General features: G+C 62.1%; 13 protein-coding genes across 13 annotated transcripts; 7 read left to right on the top strand and 6 right to left on the bottom strand.

The window, feature by feature from the left end:
* The first annotated feature begins 231 nt into the window (after positions 1 to 231).
* OSTLU_27757 (predicted protein) lies at positions 232 to 1,611 on the top strand. The gene has a single exon (XM_001421680.1). It carries the CDS (start codon positions 551 to 553, stop codon positions 1,595 to 1,597), a length of 1,047 nt encoding a protein of 348 aa, XP_001421717.1. The 5' UTR covers positions 232 to 550; the 3' UTR covers positions 1,598 to 1,611.
* Positions 1,612 to 1,803: 192 nt separating this feature from the next.
* On the top strand, positions 1,804 to 3,246 carry OSTLU_27756 (predicted protein; the record flags this gene model as incomplete). Its single annotated transcript, XM_001421679.1, has 1 exon — positions 1,804 to 3,246. One exon carries the CDS (start codon positions 1,804 to 1,806, stop codon positions 3,244 to 3,246), a length of 1,443 nt encoding a protein of 480 aa, XP_001421716.1.
* A 108-nt stretch (positions 3,247 to 3,354) lies between these two features.
* OSTLU_3943 (predicted protein) lies at positions 3,355 to 4,875 on the bottom strand (the record flags this gene model as incomplete). Its single annotated transcript, XM_001421543.1, has 1 exon — positions 3,355 to 4,875. A coding segment is annotated over one exon (1,521 nt), but the record flags the coding sequence as incomplete, so codon positions are not given.
* A 202-nt stretch (positions 4,876 to 5,077) lies between these two features.
* OSTLU_27754 (predicted protein) lies at positions 5,078 to 6,157 on the bottom strand (the record flags this gene model as incomplete). Its single annotated transcript, XM_001421542.1, has 1 exon — positions 5,078 to 6,157. The coding sequence occupies one exon, from the start codon at positions 6,155 to 6,157 to the stop codon at positions 5,078 to 5,080; it is 1,080 nt and encodes a 359-aa protein (XP_001421579.1).
* A 627-nt stretch (positions 6,158 to 6,784) lies between these two features.
* On the top strand, positions 6,785 to 7,198 carry OSTLU_93776 (predicted protein; the record flags this gene model as incomplete). Its single annotated transcript, XM_001421678.1, has 1 exon — positions 6,785 to 7,198. A coding segment is annotated over one exon (414 nt), but the record flags the coding sequence as incomplete, so codon positions are not given.
* Positions 7,199 to 7,258: 60 nt separating this feature from the next.
* Positions 7,259 to 11,086, bottom strand: OSTLU_18298 (predicted protein; the record flags this gene model as incomplete). The annotated part of the gene is made up of 1 exon (XM_001421541.1): positions 7,259 to 11,086. One exon carries the CDS (start codon positions 11,084 to 11,086, stop codon positions 7,259 to 7,261), a length of 3,828 nt encoding a protein of 1,275 aa, XP_001421578.1.
* Positions 11,087 to 11,707: 621 nt separating this feature from the next.
* On the top strand, positions 11,708 to 13,504 carry OSTLU_25591 (predicted protein; the record flags this gene model as incomplete). Its single annotated transcript, XM_001421677.1, has 2 exons — positions 11,708 to 13,327; positions 13,368 to 13,504. The coding sequence occupies 2 exons, from the start codon at positions 11,708 to 11,710 to the stop codon at positions 13,419 to 13,421; spliced, it is 1,674 nt and encodes a 557-aa protein (XP_001421714.1). The 3' UTR covers positions 13,422 to 13,504.
* A 97-nt stretch (positions 13,505 to 13,601) lies between these two features.
* Positions 13,602 to 14,786, bottom strand: OSTLU_27750 (predicted protein; the record flags this gene model as incomplete). The annotated part of the gene is made up of 1 exon (XM_001421540.1): positions 13,602 to 14,786. Exon 1 carries the CDS (start codon positions 14,301 to 14,303, stop codon positions 13,602 to 13,604), a length of 702 nt encoding a protein of 233 aa, XP_001421577.1. The 5' UTR covers positions 14,304 to 14,786.
* Positions 14,787 to 15,355: 569 nt separating this feature from the next.
* Positions 15,356 to 16,075, top strand: OSTLU_10319 (predicted protein; the record flags this gene model as incomplete). Its single annotated transcript, XM_001421676.1, has 1 exon — positions 15,356 to 16,075. A coding segment is annotated over one exon (720 nt), but the record flags the coding sequence as incomplete, so codon positions are not given.
* A 308-nt stretch (positions 16,076 to 16,383) lies between these two features.
* Positions 16,384 to 17,028, top strand: OSTLU_27748 (predicted protein; the record flags this gene model as incomplete). The annotated part of the gene is made up of 1 exon (XM_001421675.1): positions 16,384 to 17,028. The coding sequence occupies one exon, from the start codon at positions 16,384 to 16,386 to the stop codon at positions 17,026 to 17,028; it is 645 nt and encodes a 214-aa protein (XP_001421712.1).
* A 111-nt stretch (positions 17,029 to 17,139) lies between these two features.
* Positions 17,140 to 18,090, bottom strand: OSTLU_27747 (predicted protein; the record flags this gene model as incomplete). The annotated part of the gene is made up of 1 exon (XM_001421539.1): positions 17,140 to 18,090. One exon carries the CDS (start codon positions 18,088 to 18,090, stop codon positions 17,140 to 17,142), a length of 951 nt encoding a protein of 316 aa, XP_001421576.1.
* A 1,067-nt stretch (positions 18,091 to 19,157) lies between these two features.
* Positions 19,158 to 19,979, top strand: OSTLU_27746 (predicted protein; the record flags this gene model as incomplete). Its single annotated transcript, XM_001421674.1, has 1 exon — positions 19,158 to 19,979. One exon carries the CDS (start codon positions 19,158 to 19,160, stop codon positions 19,977 to 19,979), a length of 822 nt encoding a protein of 273 aa, XP_001421711.1.
* A 26-nt stretch (positions 19,980 to 20,005) lies between these two features.
* Positions 20,006 to 22,767, bottom strand: OSTLU_27745 (predicted protein; the record flags this gene model as incomplete). The annotated part of the gene is made up of 2 exons (XM_001421538.1): positions 20,006 to 22,418; positions 22,621 to 22,767. 2 exons carry the CDS (start codon positions 22,765 to 22,767, stop codon positions 20,013 to 20,015), a joined length of 2,553 nt encoding a protein of 850 aa, XP_001421575.1. The 3' UTR covers positions 20,006 to 20,012.
* Between the last annotated feature and the right edge of the window lie 34 nt (positions 22,768 to 22,801).

The raw sequence follows: 22,801 nt of genomic DNA, 5'->3' as shown, positions 1-22,801 counted from the left end.
TCGACGCATCGCCGCCCTCGCGCTCGGCGTCGCGCGTCGCTCGCGGCGCCGCGCGCGCGCGCGCGATGACGGACCGCGTCGCGAACAGCGACGCGACGACGCCGATCGCGCGCGCGCACCGTCGCGCCGCGCGACGCCGACGCGTCGACGGCGGCATTCGCGACGCGATCGCGCGCGCCGCGCCGGTGCGGCGTCGCGCGCGCCGCGCCGCCGTGTGTCGTCACTCGTCGTCGCGCGAATCGAATTTTCCGTCGCGTCGCGAACGGCGCGCGTCGCCTCCATGCTCGGCGCGCTCGCGAGGGTGGCGTCGCGATGGCGCGCGATCGCGTCGGCGATCGCGTTCGTCGTCGCGTTCCGCGCGACGAGCGCGGACGGCGACGGGACGATCGAGCTTCAGAAATTCATTCGACGGCGGAAAAACCGCGCGCGGTGGCGCGCGAGGCGACGGCCCGAGGCGCGCGCGAGCGATGCGGTCGATGAGGACGCGGACGCGAGCGCGCGCGACGCGCGGGCGCGCGCGGCGGGCGGGAAGCGCGGGACGCGAAGGCGGATGAGCGCGAATTTCGTCCTGGGGGTGGTTTCGGCGCCGTACGAGGACGGCGAGGACGATCAATTCGCGGGGAAAGCGCTGATGATCGTGCACGGGAAGCCGGCGTTCGCGAGGGCGGCGGAGAGCATGAAGAGGTGCGCGCGATTGGATCGAGTGGTGGTGGCGACGGATGATTATAGAATCGTGGAGACGGCGAAGGAGTACGGAATCGAGACGGTTTTGGTGGCGCAAGACGCGAGGCGAACGGCGAGTACTTACGCGCGCCAGGCGGCGAAGCTGACGGGCGGAGGATGGGATTTCGTCGTCACGTTGAAGGTGGACGAGTGCTTGATCGACGCGGACTCCGTGGACGCGTGCGTGATGGAGATGGAGGCGAACGCGGACGAGTGGTGCGTCGCGTCGACGTGCGTGGCGGCGACGGATCCCGCGCGGTTTGAGAGCGAAACCAGACCGCGATGCGTGTTCGATAAGCAAGGATTCGCGTTATATTTGACGCGCGCGGTGATCCCGGCGATCGGGTCGAAGCCGCGGGAGACGATGACGGGCGAGCTCGATCTCACGCCGACGAAGCGCGAGACGAAGAACCGTCTCGACGCGGCGGCGATGCACTGGCACGTCCTCGGCTGCTCGTGTTACGACGCGATGTACTTGAGAACGCTCGTCGACGATTCCAACGACACGACGCCGCTGCAGCGCATGGAGAACATCGAGGCCCTCAACACGCTGGAAAACGGGTATAAAATCAAGGTGTGCCCGGTGAACAACCAAACGCCGGCGTTGCGCGCGCCCGAAGACGTCGCCGTGCTCGAGGAGGTCCTCCGCGCGCGCGTCGTCCAGAACGCCGCGTCTGCCGTCAAAAAGAAGCGCGCCAGTCCCAAGAGCGCGCTTCCCCGCCACGTCAAGCGCGACAAGTCCCGAGCCGCGCGCGTCCGCGCCGAGCCCTCCGCGTCTGAGGTTTCCGACGCCCCCAGCCCCAGCGCCGGCTCACCCTCCGCCACCGACGACGTCCCCTCCCCCCGCGCCGGCGATCGAACCGCCGCGTCCTGATCGCGTCGTCGTCGCGTCGTTTGTAATTATTGACTCTCGCTCGCGTTTCGGTTAGCCTTCGCGCCGCCCTCGCGCCGCGCCGCGCATCGTCGCGCGCGCCATCGCCCGCCATGCCCATCCGCGAGCTCGCGCGCGCGAGCGATGACTTGCACTACTCCGAATTCACCGCCCCCACGCCCGATCGCGAGGATCACAGCTTTTCCGGGATGTTTTTCTCGCTCGGATGCGCCACCGCGTTGCCCATCGATTCGATCGAAATCAGCGCGATATCCGTGCGCGGAAACCTCGGCAGGGTGCGAGTGTACGCGAAAAACGTGCACTTGAAGACTTTCGACGACGCGCTGCCGCCGGTGGACGTGAGCGAGCGGTACGGGCATTACAGCGCGAACGACGCGAACGTGGCGGATTTGATGGACGCCGAGGCGTGGGGCGAACCGGCGTACGACGAGGAACATCGACCGAGCTACGACGAGTTGGTGGCGCTGAAGCTGAATGCGCCGATCACGCTGCGAGTGGGGGAAAAGGTGCAGGTGTACGTGCACACGGACGCGCGGAGCGATAAGGGGTTGGTGTACGACGACGAACGAGACGTGCTGGGACGGCCGAAGTGCGACGGGGTGTTGCAGATATATCCGGGATACGCGCATCTGAGTCACGAGCCGTTCGGGAAGGCAGCGCCGTGGTACGCGGAGGATGAAACTATGGTGTCGAGTTTGAGGAAAGATCGACGATTCGTCGGGATGGTGTCGTACGGGGTGCGATGGATGTTGTGGCAACCCGAACGCGAGATTCACGCGCGGTTTCCGAGCGAGTTTCAGGAAGTCGTGCGCACGATGCTGCGCGGAATGCGGGATCCGGGAAGCATTTTGTCTGTTTTGGACGAAAATGTGATGATGTACACGCTGAACAAATACGTCGGCTGGGAGTGGTTCGGGCGAACGTTGAAGGCGAGGGAGTATCCGCCGTTCGCAGAGTCGAGCGGGTCACCGCGCGTGGACGTAGTGCTGGAAGCCCTATTTCTCGAGCACGTGAAAGAAGGCAATGAACAACCCCCCTACGACGACACTCATAGCATGGAGTTCGTCGCGACTGCGATGGTTCGTACGATTGTGAGCCGGAGCCCGGAACTTCGAATGATGTTGCACGGGTGCACGCTGCGGCATCGCGTCGAAGCCTTGCTGCACATGCTGAGATCGTGCTACGAGAAAGTTGTTCAAGCGAAGAGTGATCGCAAAACGCAAGGGTCGCAAATCGTCGGCATTAAGCAAAAATACCTTTTGCCCGAGTACAACGCGCAGGCGATCGCGAACGACTTGGATACCGTGCGAAATGTTACAAATATAATTTGCACGCACGTGTCACATCTCGAAGGTTGGCGCCCTGACGTACGGAGCAACACCCACAGAATGTCGCCAGACGAACACAAATCCGATGAGACGGACCTTAGCACGGTTCAAGAGGTTTTGGAGGACCACATCCGAAGCTTGCGCATGCCCCTTAAATCTTTCATGAACATGAACAGCCCGCGCCCCTACGGCGACGTTTTCGACGATCTCGATGACGACGACGACGATTTCGATGACGACGACGACGAGGATGATTGGGAAGCCGACGAAGGAGATTGGATAGACTATACATCCACGGAGTGATCATTGACCCGGGCCGGCGCTTTCTTTTAACAAACTCTGTTCATAAACCGACTTTATGTAATTTTACAATGTACTCTCTCACTCTTGCATGGAATCGTCGAGATCGTCGAGATCGTTCTCGTCGTCCTCGTCGTCAGCTTGGCGCTGCAATAGAGTCAACTCATCCAGAAGCTCCTCGATCGGCACCTCTGGTGCGTCGTCGTCGTCGTCGTCGTCGTCGCCAGCCGCCGCGGTGACGTTGGCGTTTATGGCGTTTTCATCCTTGAAAATTTGTACTTGCGCTCGCGTTTCCTCGTCTTCTTCCAACTCTTGATAGAACAACTCTTCGTCCTGAGCCATGCGATCAGCGCTCCCGCGAGACCTTTGTTGCGTTTCTTCGTCTTCTTCCACTTGCATGCGCTGTAAACGCCAATTTCTAGCCACGCCTCGCTCGCGCCTTCGTCGACGACTCTCGGCATACGACTTCTTCACGAGGAAAACATCCGGCACAACGCCTTGATGTTTACCCGAGTACTTCTCCATCTCTGGATCGACGATTTGCAAATTTGTCAAATCGTATCCAAGCGCGGTGTCGCCCGCTTGTAAGATATTCCCCAAGTGCGTCTTGACGAAAAACGTCGTGTCGTTGACGCCGAAATCGCTTGAGCGCGCGACTTCGACATCCGCCATGCACAACTTCCCTTGTCTCGTGGATTGATCGACTTCAACGTCAAGGATGACGTACTCTATCATCTGCTTCGCCGTCGCCGCCGCGCGAAACGGTTGGCGCCAATACTTTTCCTGATCGATCCAAATCTGTCGCATCGTCACCGGATCCGTAAACTGCAAAGAATTCGACACCCGCGTGCACAGCATCACCGGCCCAACGCTCCCAAACTCCTTCGAAAGCTTGAAAGGAATCACCACCAAATCTTCCTTGCACACCGGCACGATCTCCACGAAGAAAGTAAACCTGTAATTGTACGTATTACTATTCGCGTCGTGCGACACCAACTGCTTGTCGCCCCTCGACCGCGTCGCCACCACGCTGCCCAAAAAATCTACAAACCTCAACCCATGCGATCGATGACCGTAATAAAAATCTAACCCATCCGGCTGACTCTTGATCCCGATCGCGTCTCGCTCCATGCCGTGCTTCAAAATCATCTGCTCGAGGAACAAAAACGTCCGCTTATGTTCCACTTTTTGCCGCACCTGCACGCACGCGTTCCACTGATCACTATTCGCCGCGCTCCGCGCGCACGCATCGCACATCCTCCACTCCACCACAAATTCCGTCACGAACGTCTGCTGCAGTATCGCTCCGTTCAGCACTTCCTTCTGTATGGTCAGCTTCGTCTTCAGTCGTTTACTGTGCGGCTCCGTCCACACGAAGCCCGCGTCCACGAGCTTCACCTTTTGCAATCCCTTGATGCGCTTGATGCAAAACGTCAGCAGCTCTTTGCTCTCGAGATCGGCGCGGATCCAGTGCTTGGGCGGCTGCAGGTAGCGCTCGCACTGCGAGCAATACGTGACGACGCAGTTTTTGCTGATGCCCTCGGTGATGTCAACCTGCGTGCGCACGCACTCGACGCACATGCCGCTCGGGTTCGGGTGCATCGGGATCGCGCACAGGCAGCACAGCACGCTCCGCGCGTCGCGCGCGCCATCGCTCGCGGGCGGCGCGCCGAACATCGCGACGCGCGGCGCGAAGTGCGCGCGACGCCTGGCGGCTGCGATGATTAGAGCCTTAACTATGGAACATCGGGACGGCGCGCGCGCGGACGGCGCGGATCGGCGTCGAGCGCCGGCGTCCGGCGCTCGAGCGCTAGATAAATCACAGGACGACGCGCTACTCGCGAGAGGATTCGATTTCGTCGACGCGGGCGTCGACGCGGGCGACGACGTCGTCGACGGAGACGGCGGCGCCGAGGGCGTCGAGCGCGAATTCGGGAAGCCGAAGCGAACGTAAATCGTAATTCACGTCTCGGATGGAGAATTGGTATCGAAGGGCGTGGAGATGGATGCGCTTGGCGGCGAGGGGTTTGGTGGTGGCGTCGTCGGAGGCGGTGAGGGCGATGAGGGCGTCGCATTCGGCGCACGCGGCGTCTCGACGCTCGGCGAGCTTTCGAGCGACGACCCGGGTCTCGGCGTCGTCGGCGTACGCGCGACCGGCGTAAGACGACTCTGGGTCTTCATCGCCGTATGCACTATCGAAGACGATCGGATGCCCGATGGATGAGAGATGCGCGCGAATCTGGTGGTAGCGCCCGTGCGATTCCAGACGACACGCTACGAGGGCGACGTCTTCGCTCTCGCGCCTTTGCAAGACAACGACGCGCGTCGCGCACGGCTTTCCGTCCTTTTCCGAAACCACGGCTAACGATGATTCTTTGTCTTTCGCGAGGGGCGAGTCGATGCGCACGCCACACTCGATTTGAGCGCCTCGAACGAGCGCCAAATACGTCTTCCCGAGCGACGTTTTCGACATCCACACGTTCGCCTTGGCCGCCAATTTCGGCGACGTCGCCGCGAGCCAAATCCCACTCACCGGAGCGTCGATCCTATTCACAGCCCAGACCTTACCCGCATCGCCGGTCGCGCGCGCGCGTTTCGTCCGCCGCGTTTCGTCCGCCGCGTCGTCCTTCGCCGCGCGGCGACGCCGCAGCGCCGACGTCAACGCCGCCAAATTCCCGTACCCTTGCCACCCTGGCGCCGCCCCCGCGAGCACCGGCACGCCCGCAGGTTTCTCCACCACGACTAACCCAGTCTTTTCACACTCAAACACGATCTCTGGCATCGCATCCGCGACGCACCGCTCGTGCACGCACCGCTCGATTTCGAGCAGCGTCCCCGCCGGGACGAACTCGTCCAAATGTTCCACACCCATCTCCGTCCACATCTCCTCCGTCGCCTCCCCGCCGCGCGGCATCTTTCGCAGCGCATCTATCACGCACCGCACGCGTCGCGCCGCGAGCGCTGTCGCCCAGTACGCGTCTACATCGTCCGAATTCCGCGCCGCAAACTCTGACTTTGAGACTTGATTGACGAGCACGTCACGAAAAGCACCTTCGTGACGCTTCGACACGCGCACGCGCACGCGTCGGCGATACGGCTCGACGTAACGTAAACCTCCGCACGTGAACGACCGGTCGAGGGCGTCCGAATCGTCGTCGTCGCGCGATCGCATGCGTGTCCCAATGCGGTGTCCCAGTGAAAGTCGTTACACTGGGACACGCCCGCGATGCCGCGCGAGGCGCTGAACGCGATCGATGCCGAGCTCGAGGCGTTAGAAAAACGTCTCGCCGAGCTCCCGAGCGAGAGCGAGAGCGAAAGCGCGTCGTCGTCGTCGTCGTCAAAGGAAAAGAAGCGAAAGAAGAAGCAAAAAAAAGAAAAAAAGGAAGCAAAGAAACGACGACGGAAGCGCCGGGAAGCGTCGAGCGATGATGATGTGGAGGTCATCGTGGGAGGAGACGATTTACCGCGCATAGAACCGCTTCCCGCGGCGTTGCTGCCGGAAGGGAACGATTACAAGGGGAAAGGGGCGCGAGGGTCGTTTTTGGGCAAGTCGAGCGTCGGCGCGCGTGGCGCGCCGATTCCGGCTGGTTCGCGCGCGGACGGGGAGGGCAAGGACGCGCCGGGGACGTTTAAAAATGAACTCGAGCGGCGCTTGGCGAAACGCGCGGATCGACCGCGGTGCGAGGTGTGCCAGATGGACTTTACGAGCGACGCGCAGTACGCCGAGCACGCGCGCGGGAAGAAGCATTTGAGCAACGTGCGAAGCGCTGCCGGGGGGGGTGGCGCGAGCGGTGTTGGTGGGCGGAGGTACGTGAAACCACCTCCTGGACCACACTGTGAATTGTGTCGCAAAGTGTTCACGAGCGAGGCGCAGCGGGCGGAACATGTTCAAGGGAAATGGCATCGCCAACGCGTCAGCGGGGAGCTGCCACGTTCGAACAAACCGTACTCTTAGAAACAAACAAATGATTGTAAATTTACATCTATCTAGCGTAGCAGCGTTGTGGTACACGAATTAAAACATGTCTGGTGGCCGTTTTTGTTTCGGTGCGGGTGTCCAGCTCGCGAATGAACTATTGGTTCGCAGCAGGGAGCGGACATGGACGTCGTCGTCGTCGGAGAATTCGCTCAGCAAACCTTCGCTGAGTGGCTTGAGGGTGTGACGGTGGTTGTGCAAATCCTCCGCGCTGCCGTACGCCGAGGTTGCGTCACTGCCCGAGTCGCTAGCGATGGATTCTCGTGAGTTTGTCGCGCTCGGATTGCCCGAGCGAGCCGACCGCATCGTCGTCAAGCCGCGACGAATGTTTCTCCCTTGCTCGAGTAGTAACGCGACGTCGGGATTTTCAGACTTCCACTCGCGCGCCATCTTGATACCGATGTCGTAACCGTGACGAATGATGGCGCTGTACTTGTTGAATTCCAAAATCCCGATGCTCGAGACATTCGGACGAATGTACACGTCGATGTCTTCCAAGCGCGTTTGGTGCTTGACGGTGTCGGTGACAAACGGAAGCTGCCCTTGCATGTCCGCCATGGTCGGGATGGAATGTCCACCACCGAGCCATCGCGGAAGGAGTCGTCGCAAAAGCAACCACGTGCCGCTGATACCATCGCCCCAAGGCGTAAGCGATTGCCCATCCAAGCCTTCGCCCGCGACGTCGACGGCGATGACGTAGTGCGCGCCCAACGCGCGCATGACATCCGTGGGTAGATTATTGACGTATCCGCCGTCCACGAGCACGTGCATGTTCTTCTGTTGTCCTTGCTCGGTGTCACACACGGGAGGTAAAAAACCGACAAGTGCCATGCTCGCGCGCACGTAGCGCCAAAGCGTACCGTTTCGGTGCACGATTGGCATGCACGAGATTAAATCGAGCGTGCAGCAAAAGAACGGCAGCCAGCAGTCTTCGATTTTCGTTTCGCCGAGATTTATGCCGAGCGCACGGTTCATGCCCCAGCCGGTGAAGTAACTGACGACGGGAAGGGTGAGATCGATCACGCGTCCCCACGCGCTAGACATTTCCTTGGCAAACTTCGTCACCATGATGCGAACGAGAAGGGCGCTAGGGTCGCGAGCGTACATGCCGCCGACCATGGCGCCGATGGACGTACCGCCGACGGCGTCGATCGGAACGCCCTCTTCTTCCATCGCCGCGAGAACACCCACGTGAGCCAACCCACGTGCACCTCCACCACCCATGACTAAACCAACGGATAACTCGCGAAGTGAGCGGGCGAGACGCGCGGCATGCGACGGCACGAGACCAGAAGACGCCTGCATGGCGACGTGATGATGACGTTGGACGCTGAACGCCGTGAGCCAAGATTTCGTATCCTTGGGCGTCACATCGGCGTCTTGGTGCAAAAGCACAAGTTCTCGTTGAGCAAGCAAGACGCGTTGAAATTTTGTCTCACCGAGACCGTGAAGAAGGCGATCTTGTAGAGTTTGCCCTTCCTCGTGCGTCGGCGCTTGATCGTTTGCGTTGGCGACGAGCAAAATGGTATCGCTGTGTCGAGCGCATTGTGCGCACCAAGGCGACGGGAAAGGATCCCCTTTCAAGATCACGACGTCATACGCTGATTCAAGTTGAGAAAGCCAATTCGCCGTCGCTTCTTGTGCGAGCGGTCCGATAGCGGCTTGTCCGAGTTCCCCAAGCCGGCACGCGGAGTCCACTGTTCTCGCGCGACAAATCTTACTCAGCGCGAAGGCTAAGGAGTAGCAAAATTCGTCCAAATGAACGGCGGCACCTTCGGTGACGGGAATGACTGAGACTGTCTTCGGCGCGTTGGACGCCTTCTGGGAAAGCACTAAACCAGGAATCAGAGGCGCCGTGTGCGCGGTTCCGGACAACGCCGCCGTACGATTGGCCTGACGCAAACCCAAACCGCGCGCCAGGCGTACGAATGCCGTGGGCGCGGCGAACGCGAGCGTGTCCAATCCGGCGGATGATATCCATAACACTTGCGAGTCTCGCACAGCACGCGCTGTGAACCTAGCCGCGGGTGCCATCAAGCTCTGCCGTCTCGATCTCGGCGTCGCCGCCATGGGTCGCGATGCGGTGGTTTCCATGAGAACCGAATCTTCTCCAGTCGCCTCGCCAGGGCTCACGACGTAGCCAGGACCACTTGGAACGTACGCAGCGGTAGACTTACCACTTTGCGACTTTCGTCGCTTGAACAAATTTTGCGAAGAATTCGCGCGCGATAGCCCGTGGGGTTCTTCCATCTGTTCCCGCAGGCAACCCGTGACGACGATGTGCACGCCGCCTGCACGCGCATTTAAAGCTTCACCCGCCTCGAGCGTTTCCATTTCAGCGCCACATCGATCCCAAATCAGTGAGCTCGGTGCGTCGCGCACTCTTCGTGCGAGTGACACGACCATCTTATGTGTTATGGCAGCGCGCGTGCGGCCCAAGCGAGCCAGGGTACTCAACGGAAGCAAAACCACAACGGCACCGCTCGAACCAGCACGAATCGTCAGACCGCTGCGCTGACCAGTCAACAGCAAATGTGAACCAACGATGTCGCCGACGTTGGCGGTGAAAATTGGCGTCTCTGATGCCTGACGAATTCGCGGCGAGGAATTCGGTAGCGGTGGCTTTTCTCGTCTCGAGGATGGTACTGCTTCGACGAGCGCTTCTAGCGAGCCTCGTTCGACGATGAGTGCAGCGGCTGAAGCACCTTGTTGTAACACGATCGCACCAGGAGGAAACACTTTCGTCTCGACCGAGACTTCCGACGTCGGCTCTGGTTCTGGCTCAGCGTTCTTCTTTTCCTTGCGCCTAGCGAAGAATCCGCCGCTCTTCGACGCCGCTCCGGAGCTACGTTTTCTGTACCCATGTCGCTCCAACGTAGCAATAACGCCACTCGTATCAATCAAGCTCACTACTTTGGCGTCCAGCATCCGAGATAACGCGTGTGTGCATACAAGTGCCTCTTCGTCGCTGTCGCTCGGTTGCGGCTCGTCGGCGCCTCTATCGTGCACCCAGAGCGATCTCATGTCCCCCATCATGCCCACATACTTGCACACCGCCGCGAACCCACTCGCGAGTCTCAGCGCCACCCCTTGGGTGCCAATCACAGTGCCAGCGCACTCGTGATAATCCGACATGCGAAACACCGCTAAGACGCAACCTCGATTGGCGGCGCGCGCAGAGACGCGCACGCGATCGCGCCGGTGAAGCTCGTGATCCGAACCAAACGTCAGACGCACGCGCACGCGCTCTCCACTCTCGTCATGAGATTTCAGTGACATCGCTGGCGTCGATTCTTCGCCCAAACCGTCAACCGATGGTGACGAAAGCGCACGCGCCGCGTCTTCTCCTTCGTTCGCCTCAGCCGGCGCCGGAATGTGTTCTAATATATCCATGAAAGAATTCAAGCACGTTCCCGGCCGCGAACACAAAGTCGTCATCGCTTTCTGCTCGACGTCTCCTCGCACACTCACATCAATCTCTATCTGTCCTCGCAAATCAACCTCGCCGTCGACCAACACGGTCAACTCGTCGCGCGCCACCGATTCGCCCACGCGCTCTTTCGGGCGCACGACGACGGTTTTCGCCCGCGAGCGAAGCGTCGCCAAAGCGCTCTCCGACATCCCACGACACGCCGAGCACGCCTTCAAAGCCTCCAACGTCGGATCTAAATGCATCGCTCCCCCGCTCGGCGGCATCGTCGCCAATCCGTGCGCCGACATCGCCTCTCGCAAATCCTCCTCCGTCTTGTGCAGCACGCTCAACCCGTCGCCGCGAATATCCTTTAATTTCGCCTTGAGCTTCGTCTGCACCCGCCACGCCCGCCAAATTCGCACCGCCTGTCGCATTCGCCGCGGCTGATGCGGCATGTCGAACAACTTCAGCGACACGCTCTGAAACGCTCGAATCTTATACTCCTCGAGCAACACCCCTCGAAGCTCGTTCGACCGCTTCATCGCCGCCTCGCGCAGCTCTTTCAATCTTCGTATCGCCCGTATCGCTCGCTTCAGCAAGAAAAACCTACGTCGCGCAGCACCACCGCCTCCCGTCAGTCGCGTCGTCGTCGTCGTCGTCGTCGTCGTCGTTCGTCGTCGTTCGTCGTCTTCGTTCCCTCGCGCGTCCGTCTCGCCTCGTCGCCTCGTCGCCCACCTCGCCGCGTAGTACGCGCACGTCGCCGCCACCAGCGCCGTGATCCCTCGATCGACGCCGTACGCCCCCACGAGCACCGCCGCTAGAAACACAAACTCTCCACGCCGCAGCAGCATCGTCGCCGTCGTCGCGCGACGCCGCGCGTCGTCGTCTCGTCCGTCACCGTTGCCTCTCGCGATTCGCGACGATTCGCGCGCCGTTCGACGATTTCGCGTCGCGGTTCGCGCGCGACGTCGAGCGCTCGACGCGCGGTTTGCGCGATGCGTTCGCTCGCGACGCCGCGCGCGCGCGCGTCGCCGTGTGCCGACGGACGACGCCGCGCGCGCGCGTCGCTTCACATCATGGCGCGCGATGATGACGACGGCGACGGCGACGCGCACTACGCCGGCCTGTTCCTGGACGCCGACGCGCGCCGAAAGGTGTGGGCGCTCGCGCACCGACTGCTGGGGATGTCGTGCGCGCCGCCGGGCGCGAAATCGTCGGCGGATCACGTGACGCTCGCGCACGCGCCGGATCGAGACGCGACGACGCGAGTGCTCGAGCTCGCGCGGCGACGGCGATCGCGCGCGGTGACGGTGACGATGACGCACGCGTGCGTGCGACCGCGCGCGATGGTGATGGCGGTGTCGATCGAGATGGATCGCGAGCTGACGGGGCTGGAGACGCCGGCGACGCCGCACGTGTCGGTGTTCGCGCCGGAGACGATGGAGTGGAGAACTCTGGGCGACGTCGTCGCGGAGGATTTGGCGCGAGACGAGGGGTTGGATTTGCGGGCGTTGGGCGCGAGCGATGAGGCGCTGCGGTTGGAGTGTCGGCTAGGAGTGAAGATGAGAGACGGCAGCGTCGATTTTGGATTCGGGGGCGAGACGAGCGATTCGGGGCGGCACTCGGGATCTTCGTCGGCGATTCCGGGATTGGCGAGTCCGACTAAGAACAAACACTCGTTGGGGCGAACGAGCGAGGCGGCACCGCGCGCGACGTCGACGCGACCGGAGTATATGACGAAGAAACAAATCGCGGCGGCGAAGGCGAAGGCAAAGGCGCGCGAGGAGGCGCGGCCGTTGACGGCGGAGGAAATGGCGGAACGCGCCGTCGCCGAGGCGAAAAAGCAGGCACTGAAGGAGGAAAAACGACGAAATAACATACGACGCGAGTACTTGAGCTTGTGCGAGATGTTCGAGGAGCATCATCCAGAGTTTGTGAAGACGACGTTCATTCGATTTGGCTACGACATGGAGGCGACGGCGCAAGATTTGTTGGCCAGCATCGCGCCGGACATCGAGGACATGTACGACAACGATGAATACTATTCGGAGTACGATACGGAAGACGACGAATATGGATCCGAATCCGAATATGACTCCGAACCCGAATCCGAAGACAATTCTTCCAAGAAGGAAGGAATCAGCAAAGGGCTGAGCAAGAAGATCCGCCGCGCACAAGCGAAAGCGCAACGTCGGAAAGCTCGTGATGAGGAAACTACGCGCCGTCTCCAAGCCGCCGGATTAGGTACCGACCGACGAGAGGTGACAATCACGAGCGGGACGACTTGGGTCTCTAAGCCGCCGCCCAGCTCGACGCCGAATTGGGAAGTCAGCGGGGCGCGCGCGGAAATCATAAACGCTGCAAAACACTTGGCGTTCCTACAAGGTCCAAAGGCGAAGACGCAGAGGTTAAGCGTAAATTTGTCGGATAGAAACGCCGCGCGTCTAGAAGAGCTCTCTGAAGAAATGTCGCGCTTGCGAGTGCAGAGAGATAGGGGCGATACACGCGCCGCGGCGTTGCTCGGCGAAAAGGCGAAATTGAAGCAGGCGCTCGAGTCGATTGATACCGAGGTTGTAGCACCTTCGACAGCGGACAACGATAATCGAGGCTTCAATCGCGTCATTGATTTCCACGGTTACGATAGGTTGGACGCGATTCGACGTCTCGAGCGCGAACTGCTGAAGATAGCGCCAATGGTGAGTTCGGACTGGTCAATCAAACTCATCACCGGGCGAGGGAATCACAGCCGCGGCGGACGCGTTATTCACGGCGACATCATGCGCTGGTTGACTCAGAACGGTATCGCCTTTGACGAAGGACTCGGGCACGTCGTCGTGCGCACGATGGCGTCCATCAATCAGTAAACCAGTTCCATTCTTTGAATTTTTAACTAGATATTGTAGCGCGAGCACACAATTGATTGCTTGATTGACAAACAACACGACGATACGGGAGTCTATGGGCACAGCATCACCGAAGCAAAGCGTACACGACAACGTTAAACGATATCGTCACGACACGCGGGGCATCGCCGACTGCGTCGCGAATAGCTGATTCTGGGTTGTGAAAGCCACTCGGACCCATGAAGACGAGATCGGCTACGGCGTCGGCGGGAAGCGGAACCACGTCGCGAATCGCGCGTCGGAACACGACGTCGAACCCGGCGGCAAGAAAAGCTTCATCAACGCGAGTGGACTTGTTCGGCTCGACGCCGAGGACGGTGATTTTGTCGTCGTCCCGGAACGCGTCGCGAAGCTCGACCATGTGATCGTCGTCCGGACTCGCGACGACGGCTCGACCGCCTTTCCTTAGTACCCTCGCGAGCTCCGTCGGTGAACGCGGTGCGAATACACTCATGGCGACGTCTACGCTATCATCGTCCAGGGGCAAATCGCGCGTCGCGTCAGCGACGGCGACGCGCGCGAATCGGCCGATGGCCGCCGCGCACAAATCGGCGGCGTCCTTCGAAGCGTCCAACGCCGCGAGTTCCAACTCGACGTCATCCCGCGCTCTCGCGCGCTCGAGCACGACGGATGAATAATAGCCCTCACCGCACCCGAAATCGACCACTCGGAGCGGTTTCGCCTTCACCTTCGCCGACGCCGCGTTCGGGTTCGCCGCGTTCGGATTCGCCGCGCGCGCTTCGCTCCTCGCTTCCCGCTTCCGCGCCATGCGTCTCGCTCGTGGCGACGTCGCCGTCGTCGACGCCGCATCGCCTCCAGACCTTAATTCTACCGCTAACCCTAATTCCGCGTCCCCATCGCGCGCGTCCGCCGCGCGTCCCAACACCGCGTCCGCCACCGCCTCGCTCAGCGCGCCGAAGTGCCCGCCCTCGACCAAAAATCGCCGTCTCGCGCGCAGCTGCGCCCTCGAGTCCCCTCGCGCGCGCTTCCCGACGAACAAATTCACGTACCCAGACGCGCTCGCGTCGAGCGCGTGTCCGTTCGCGCAGCGATACGTCGCCGCGGCGCGTTTTTCATCGCCGCCGTCGATACAGTTGGCGTCCCGCTCCGACCGCAACCGCTCCCGCGCGCCCCGTCGAAGGCACGCCGGACATCGCCAGCGCGCGGGGGCGTCGTCGCGAACCGCTCGAGCGCGCGCGTCGCGCGCGCGCGCGCGCGGGCTCGGCGTCGCGAGGCGAGCCGTCGAACATCGCGTCATTGTTTGGCGCGTCGTCGGCGGTCGGCGTCATGACGACGCCGCGCGCCGTCGCGCCGTCGCGCGCGCGCGTCGTCGCGCGCGCGAACGGACCGAGGCGCGGTCGGCGTCTCGCGACGTCGCGCGCGCGGCGTCGCGCGCGCGCGACGCGCGACGGCGTCGAGGACGGTGCCGACGTCCCGGAAGACGTCGCCGACGCCTTCGCGAGCGCGACGACGCGCGAAACGAGGGCCGCGATCGCGCGAAACACCGACGTCGACGCCCTGCGGGCGTCTCGCGACGCGGCGAAGGCGGCGCTGGCGAAAGCGGAGCTGGCGTACGCGGCGGCGACGCTCGCGAGGGAGGCGTCGCGAGACGACGACGACGACGTCGAGTTTTCGTGTTCGTACGGCTACATCGCGAGCTTGCGAGGGTGCTACATCGACATCGAACGACACGGTGTGCCGCGAGGGTTTTTGCAGAGCGGCACCGAGAACTTCGCGCGCGAGCTCAGAGAGATGATGGCGTATTTCGACGCGAATACGCCAGAGACGGAGAAGGCGCGAGACGCGATGCCGGCCGAGTTGCGGGCGAAGATGGACGCGCTGCGATTGGACGCGGACGCGATTTGGGCGCGGGAGCGAGCGAGGCCGGAGATTTCGGCGCCTTGGATACTGAAGGTGCCGTACGTGGCGCTGTGCGTGATGTTGGATAAATTGTTCGACGAGACGCAGCCGGTGCAACGGTTTTGGTTTCTTGAAACCGTCGCGAGGATGCCGTACTTTAGTTACACGTCCATGCTGACGTTTTATGAAATCTTGGGATGGTGGCGACGAAGCTCGGAGCTTCGTAAAGTGCACTTCGCGGAGGAATGGAACGAGTATCATCATCTGCTCGTCATGGAGTCGCTCGGCGGCGACGCGTGTTGGCGGGATCGTTTTTTGGGCCAGCACGCCGCCATCGTGTATTACTTCGTGCTCGTCGCGCTGTGGCTCATATCTCCGGCGTTGGCGTATAACTTCTCAGAGCTCATCGAGGGACACGCCGTGGACACGTACGGGCAATTCGTCGATCAAAACGCCGAGCTCCTGAAGAGCATGCCCGCGCCGAGAATCGCCGTCGAATATTACGAAGCCGCCGATTTGTACCTTTTCGACGAGTTCCAAACCGCGAGAGAGGTGCGCTTGAGACGTCCGCAAATCAGATCGCTGTTCGACGTCTTTAGCAACATTCGCGACGACGAGGGCGAGCACGTGAACACCATGAACGCGTGTCAACGCGAAGATTCCGACATTAGCTCTCCCAACGCCGTCAACGCGAAAACCGCCGCCATCGCGGCGTTAATCGCCGCGCAATACGCGTTTCAGAAAATCGCGGAAACCGCCCTCATGGCTGACGAAGTCGCCATCGATGTCGACGCCGTGATGGATGAAAAAGTCGCCGTCGGCGTCTTCGACGCCATTTTGCGATTGTTCGATTTCCTTTAGCTCTTGTTGGCCGCGAAACCAATTCCAAACCGCCGCAGGGGCTCGCCTCACTCCGCGCCGCGCCGCGCCGCGCGCCTCGTCCGACCGCGCATCGAATCGGCGCGACGAACGTCGCGTCACCCGCGCGCATGGGCTGCGTCGCCTCCGGTCCCGTGGACGAGGAGCGCGAGCGCCAACGCCTCGCCGACCAGACACACTTTCGACCGGGACAAATTCGAGTCTTGCGCGATGTCTTCTCCAAGGTGAGCCGCTCGCACGACGCCGACGGCGCGATCGACGCGGATGAGTTCCAACTCGCGCTCTTCGGCCGCGAAGTGAACGGAGGGAAGACGAGAGATTTGTTTAGCGAACGAATCTTCGCGTGCTTTGACAGCGCGCGGGACGGACAGTTGACGTTTGAGGAATTTGTGAAAGGCTTGAGCGTGTTTCATCCGCAAGCGACGCGAAACGAGAAGACGGAGTTTGCATTTAGGGTGTATGACTTGCGCGGGACGGGCGCGATCGAAAGGGAGGACGTGCGAGAGATGTTGGAGGCGGTGCTGCGACAGTCGAAGGCGATGACGCTGACGAAGGAGATGATGGAGGCGGTGCTGAACAAAACGTTCGAGGATTGCGATTTGACGAAGGATGGGGTGATTTCCATGAAGGAGTTTAAGACGTTGGTGGAGAAGAATGAGAAGATCATCGCGAACATGACGATGCCGAGCTTGGAGCGACTGACTAAGGTGTATCCGGACTTTTTGTTCACGCAACGGGTTGGTTCGGTGCGATAGCGCGCGTTTGAGGCGGCGATAGCGCGCCGCGTCGGACCGCGTTTGTCGTCGTTGTCGTCGTTGTAACGTTATATTTAACATCGCGCGGCCGCTCGATGTGTCTAACAAATCCTAACAAATCACGAGTCGAACGTCTTCGTAACCGAATCTCGCCTTGTGACTGTCGTACAGCGAACGCATGGCGTCGATAAACTCGTCCAATTTCGCCTGAACCTCTTCCTTGCTCGGATCTGGGTTTTTTTCAACCTCGATCGGTTTGCCCACGACCGTGTTGAGCGCCGTCGCGTACGGGATGGGCGTGCAAAATTTCCCCCAGAAAATAATCGGCGCGAACGAAAACGTCTTCCCGATCCAATCCGCCACGAATTTCGGCACGATCGGCGGCCCGAGCCGCCAGTACCCGTACGTCCGACTTTGTCCGAACGTGTACGCGGGAATCAGTTTCGCTCCGGTCACGATGGCGATCTTCACGAATCCGTATCGCTTGCGCAAATACAACGTCTCCACGCCGCGTTCCATCGCCATGCACTCGGCGACGCCGCCGGGAATGATCACCGCCGTCTTCCCCGCTCGCAGCATCCTCAGCATGCACGCCTTCGAGATCGGATCCAACCCCAACCACGTCCACAGATGTTTCACGAGCGGGACTTTAAATATCGCCGCGCTCGCCAGCGCCCGCGCGCCTCGTCTCGCCGCCGGCGTCAATCCTCGTCGCCGCGCCCCCTCCTCATCGTGCATAAAATACTCCGCGAACGATATCACGCTCAGCGGCAGCACCCCGTGCGGTTCCAGTCCTATCACGCACGCCTCTTCGTTCCTCACCGCTCGCAGATACGCCTCCTCGTCTTCGAATTCCAATCGCGTCGGAAAGTACGCCGTCGCCGTCCTCGTCACCGCGCGCGCCAACCGCGCGCCCCACCTCGGCGTCGCCACCGTCCGCGGGATCGCCGCCGCCGCGACCAGCGTCGCGAGCGCCGTCACCGCCATCGCGCTCGGCAGCGTCCACACCGCCAGCGCCGTCACCGCGACGTCGACGTGAATCAATCCGAGCCACGCGAACATGAGCGCGTGTCGGCGCGTCGCCGACGACGCGCGCGCCGACGCGCTCGCCGACGGCGCGGCGTCGACGCGCGTCATCGCGGACGGTATCGCGCGCGCCATCGCGACGACGCGCGACGCGACGCGACGCGACGCGACGCGAACGTCGCGCACAGACGCGAAAATCGATCGTTTCGCTCGAGCGTCTCGAGACTTGAAGATTTAAAACGACGCGAAAACGACGCCGAAACGACGCGAAAACGACGCGTGAACGACGCGCGAACGAAACGCGCGCGTTAAATAATACCGCCGCGCGCGATCGCGCGACGCGTTCGGGCGCGATCGTCGTCGGCGAGGGCGCGGGGCGACCGGACGCGTCGCGGCTAAAAATAGCGACGCGAATCGACGAATCGACGCGTCGACGCGTCGACGCGAGAGACCGGCGCGCGACGATGGCGACGACCCACCGCGCGGCGGCGGGCGCGCGCGGTGGGTTTTCGCGCGTGACGCGCGAGGAGGCGCGCGCGATGGCGCGACGCGCGCGCGGGCGGTGGGACGACGGCGGGGAGGAGCGAGACGAAGCGACGCGCGCGGACGCGGACGCGGACGCGGACGCGGGCGCGGGCGACGGTGGGACGGAGGCGGCGGCGCGCGAGCGCGCGCGGCGCGAGCGCATGCGCGCGGCGGACGCTGCGCGCGCGCGAGGGAAGGCGGAGACGAATCGGGGCGCGGAGGACGCGCGGGAGGGCGACGCGGCGGCGCCGAGGCGCACCGTGCGAGAGGAGACGGATGGGGAGACTCGAGCGCGCGCGGCGGCTGAGCTCGAGAATGATCTCGCGGACGTGCGCGAGATGAATTCTATGGTTTTGTACGGCAAGGTTATGACGTCGCGAGACGCGCAGGTGGAGGAGAAGCGCGCGCTGCGAATCGCCGCCGAGGCGGAGCGGCGACGGTTGGACGAGGAGATGGAGCGCGATCGCGTCGCCGCGATCGCGCGCATGGAACGTCGCGAACGCGAGCGTAGGTTCGAGATGAAACTCGGCGCAGATACGCTGCGCGAGCAAATCGCGGAGCGCGAGCGCGCGCGCGCGATGGAGCAGGAACGCCGCGAGCGGGAATCTCGCAAGCGCGTCGAAGACATCGAGCGCGCCTTCGAAGAGGACGCCGCGGACAAGCAGCGCAAGCGCGTGGCCGCGCTGAAACTTCTGGACGAGATAAACGCTGAAAACGAAGAACAAATCAAGCGCAAAGCCGAGGCCGAGCGCGCCGAACGCGCGGAAGATGAACGCGTGATGGAGTACTTGCGATTGAAAGCCGAGCGCGACGCCGCCAAAGCCGCCGAGGAGGAAGCGCAGCGCCGAGCGCGCGAACTCGAGACCGCGCGTCTTCGTTCGATGCAAGAAAAGTACATCGATGGTCGCGCCGAGCAAGACTTTATTCGCGCTCAAAAGCTGCAAGATGAGTACGACAGACAGACGCGCGAGAAGGAACGCGCCGAACGCGCCAAGCGACGCCAAATGCTTGAAGATTTAGCCGCCGCTCGCGTGGCGCAGCACGAAGAAAAGGTGCGATTGCAGCGCATCGAGAAGGAGAACGAAAAAGAAAACGCCGAACGTTTGAAACGAGAGTACGAGGCGCAGCTGCTGGCGGAGCGGCAGAGAGAGGAGGCGCGGCGCGAGGCAGCGGCGGCGCACAAGCGCGATTTAATCCATCAAATGCAATCCAACGAAGAGGCGAAACGACGGGCGGAGGCGCGCGCGGCTGAAGAGGCTGAAGAGGCGCGCCGGCGCGAAAGACAAACGCACGTTTTACTTGAACAAATTCGCGAGCGTAAAGTCAAAGAAATGGAGCGCGACGCGATTCCAGACAAATACACCGTCGAGCTTCGATCGAAGAAGAGCGTGTGCGCGTGAAAATTTCAACTCATATCTTACTCAACAAATCATTTAATGCGCTCTCGCTTCGCGCGCCTTGAGATACAAATCCGCAGTGCGAATCATCCACAACGCGTTCGGGAGCGACTTGTTGTAACTGTTGCGCCCTATGGACTGTGCGTTCTTCGCGAGCGACTCGGGCGACGCCTTGACGCGAAGCCACTGGTAGCCAAACACGCATCGCATCGTATCCAATACTCCGTTTTCATACTGCACTTGTAACTCTTCTCGCGTGAGCAACTCTTCGCCAGCGTTTTCTTTACTCGACACCGCGCCGAATTCCGCCGCGGCTTCACAAAACGCGTCGTAGTACACGTCGACGAGTGCGTTTTCCGCGGCGCCGTCGGCGCTCAGCCCCTCCGGCGCCACGGACGCGCACATAAAATGCCCGACATCCGTACCGCCGAGCCCGATCCCGGTCCATTGGAAATCGATCAGACCGATTTCCCATTCGTCGGACTCCCCCGCGCGTCGCTCAAAAATGTTACCCGATTTCGGATCACCGTGGATGACGGTTTGCAGCGCCGCCAGTCTCTCGCCGCCGTGTCGCAACGCGTCGTCGGCGCCCGGACATCCCGAAAACGGGTGCGTCTCCGCGCCTATTCGACGCGCGTGCGACTGTAATCTCGCACCGACGGTTCGCGCCACGGCGATGTCGATCGTCGGCTCGGCCTCAATCGCGGCGCCGAAGCTGGACATATGCTGCTCCCACGCGCTCGCCACGACGTCCATCTGATCGTCCGGTTGCATGTTCGGTTGCCAATATCCGCCCGAGCTCCAAACCGTGGCGAGAAGATCCTCATTCGCGGCTTTCGATGACTTTCGGAAGCGACTTCCCGGAAGGAAGAACGCGTGCATGCGCGCGAGCGCTCTGAGCGCGCATTTGGCTTGATCCGGTCGAAGCATCTTCGCCTGTTCCCAACCGTCGCTCGGGTGAAAGTCTTCGAGCAAGAGGGAAAACTTGCTCTCGATCGGGTCGTCGTGCACCGGTCGCAAGTCGGCGGCGTAGCATATCGGTACGCCGATGCCCGCTTCTTCGAGCGCCTTACACGCGTCCGAGGCGAGAAACGACGCCTCGACGGCGTACGATTTACTGTCGCGCGCAATTTTGAGCGGTTGCGTGACTTGCTTGGTGCGCATGTATTCGAGATTGCCCATGTCGACTTTTTTGTAGAACGCCGACCGGGGCAGACGACCGTCGTCGTCTGTGGACCATTTGAAATAGATACGACACGCATCGCTCATCAAACCGCGCACGGCGTCGCGCTCGGGGGCGGAGTATCCGGAAAGCGAGACGTCGCCTTCGGCGCCGACGGCGCGCGCGACGCGGTCGCCGACGTCTCGCGCCGACAACGGTCCGCCGCCCAAACACCGCGCGACGTCGCTCGCCTGAATTTCATCGCCGCCGAATGCGAGCGAGCTATCACCACCCGTGAAGCGATTCAGCATCTTCTTCAAGTCTTCGTTTCCACGCATCTCCGAGCACACGGCGTCGTGCGAAATCGCGCCTTCGCACGCGGCGGACGAACCGACGACGCCGAGTTGGTTCACCAACCCCCCCGGCGAGTCTTCGTAATGCATCAGCGGCGCGCCGTATAAATCCGTCACTTTCCCCCCGCACGCGCGAACGATCGCTTCGGGTGCGCACGTGTCCCACAGCGACGTCCCGAAGTGCATCAAAGCGTACTCGGCGCGACCTTCCGCGACGGCGAGCAATTTATTCCCGGCGCCGCCGATCGAGCCGTGCGCGTACGTCGCCCCGCTTTTCGTCGCCGTCTCTCGCAAAATCTCTTTCGCCGCGATTAACGCCGCATTTTTGGAATCTCCCGTCACCGAGCGCACCTGCGCGTTCTCTGCGTCGAATCGTATCTCGAGAGCGGCGCCGCGCTCGCCGTGCGCGCCCACGGCGCCGCGCTTCGCCCCCGGCGCCACCGCGCCGTACACCACGCACGCCTCCGACGACGCGACGTCACCATCAGGAAACGGCAACCCGATCGCACCCGCCACCGCGCGTCCGCGCACGGCGATTCCGATCAAGCACTGCACCGCGCGCAGACGCGACTCGACGAATTCTCGCGTCCCGTCCACGGGATCGATGAACACCGTCACGTCCTCGCTTTTCACCCGCATCGTCCGCAATCGCGCGTCATCGCACGTTTCAATCGCCGCACACAAATCCTCGCGTAGCGGCGCCCCTCGCTTCGGGCTCATCGGCGCCGCGTCGTCGTTTTCGTCCTCCTCGCCCACGATTTTCACCGTCGGCCACCGCGCCCTCAACGCGCTCACGATCGCGCTCTGCGCCGCCACGTCCGCCTCCGTCAGCGCCGACCGCGGATCGCTCGCCACTTTTCTCGTCACCACGAACGCGCTCTCATCGTCGCTCGCCGCTTCATCGCGCGCTTTTTGCACTCGCCGTATCTCCGCGCACCCGCGTCCCGCCGCGTCGACGCACGTCGACAGCAGCGTCGTCACGTCGATCGCCGCCGCCTCTCCCGCCATGACTCGCCGCGCGTTTGCGCGCGTCGTTCGCGCGACCTTCGAGCGTTTCGCTTTAATCGCGTCGCCGCGCGCTCGCGTCGTCGTCGTCGTCGCCGTCGCGCCTCGCCCCGCGCGCATGCACCCCGCGCGCGCTGGGGACGAAAGACACGCGCGAATCTCCGCGCAATCGCCTCAACTCCGCGTCCGGGATGCTCCACACGTGCGCCTGCAGCGCGACGGCCCACAAAATGAGCGCACCCGCGACGTACGGTCGCGCGCTCGAGCGCATTCGCGTCGCGCGAGGCGACGAGTGGCGACGACGG

The sequence above is a fragment of the Ostreococcus lucimarinus genome, chromosome 15 (genome assembly GCF_000092065.1).
Source record: "Ostreococcus lucimarinus CCE9901 chromosome 15, complete sequence".
Lineage (NCBI taxonomy): Eukaryota > Viridiplantae > Chlorophyta > Mamiellophyceae > Mamiellales > Bathycoccaceae > Ostreococcus > Ostreococcus sp. 'lucimarinus'.
Note: the sequence above shows the minus strand (reverse complement) of the source record. Positions and strands in the feature narration are given on the sequence as shown.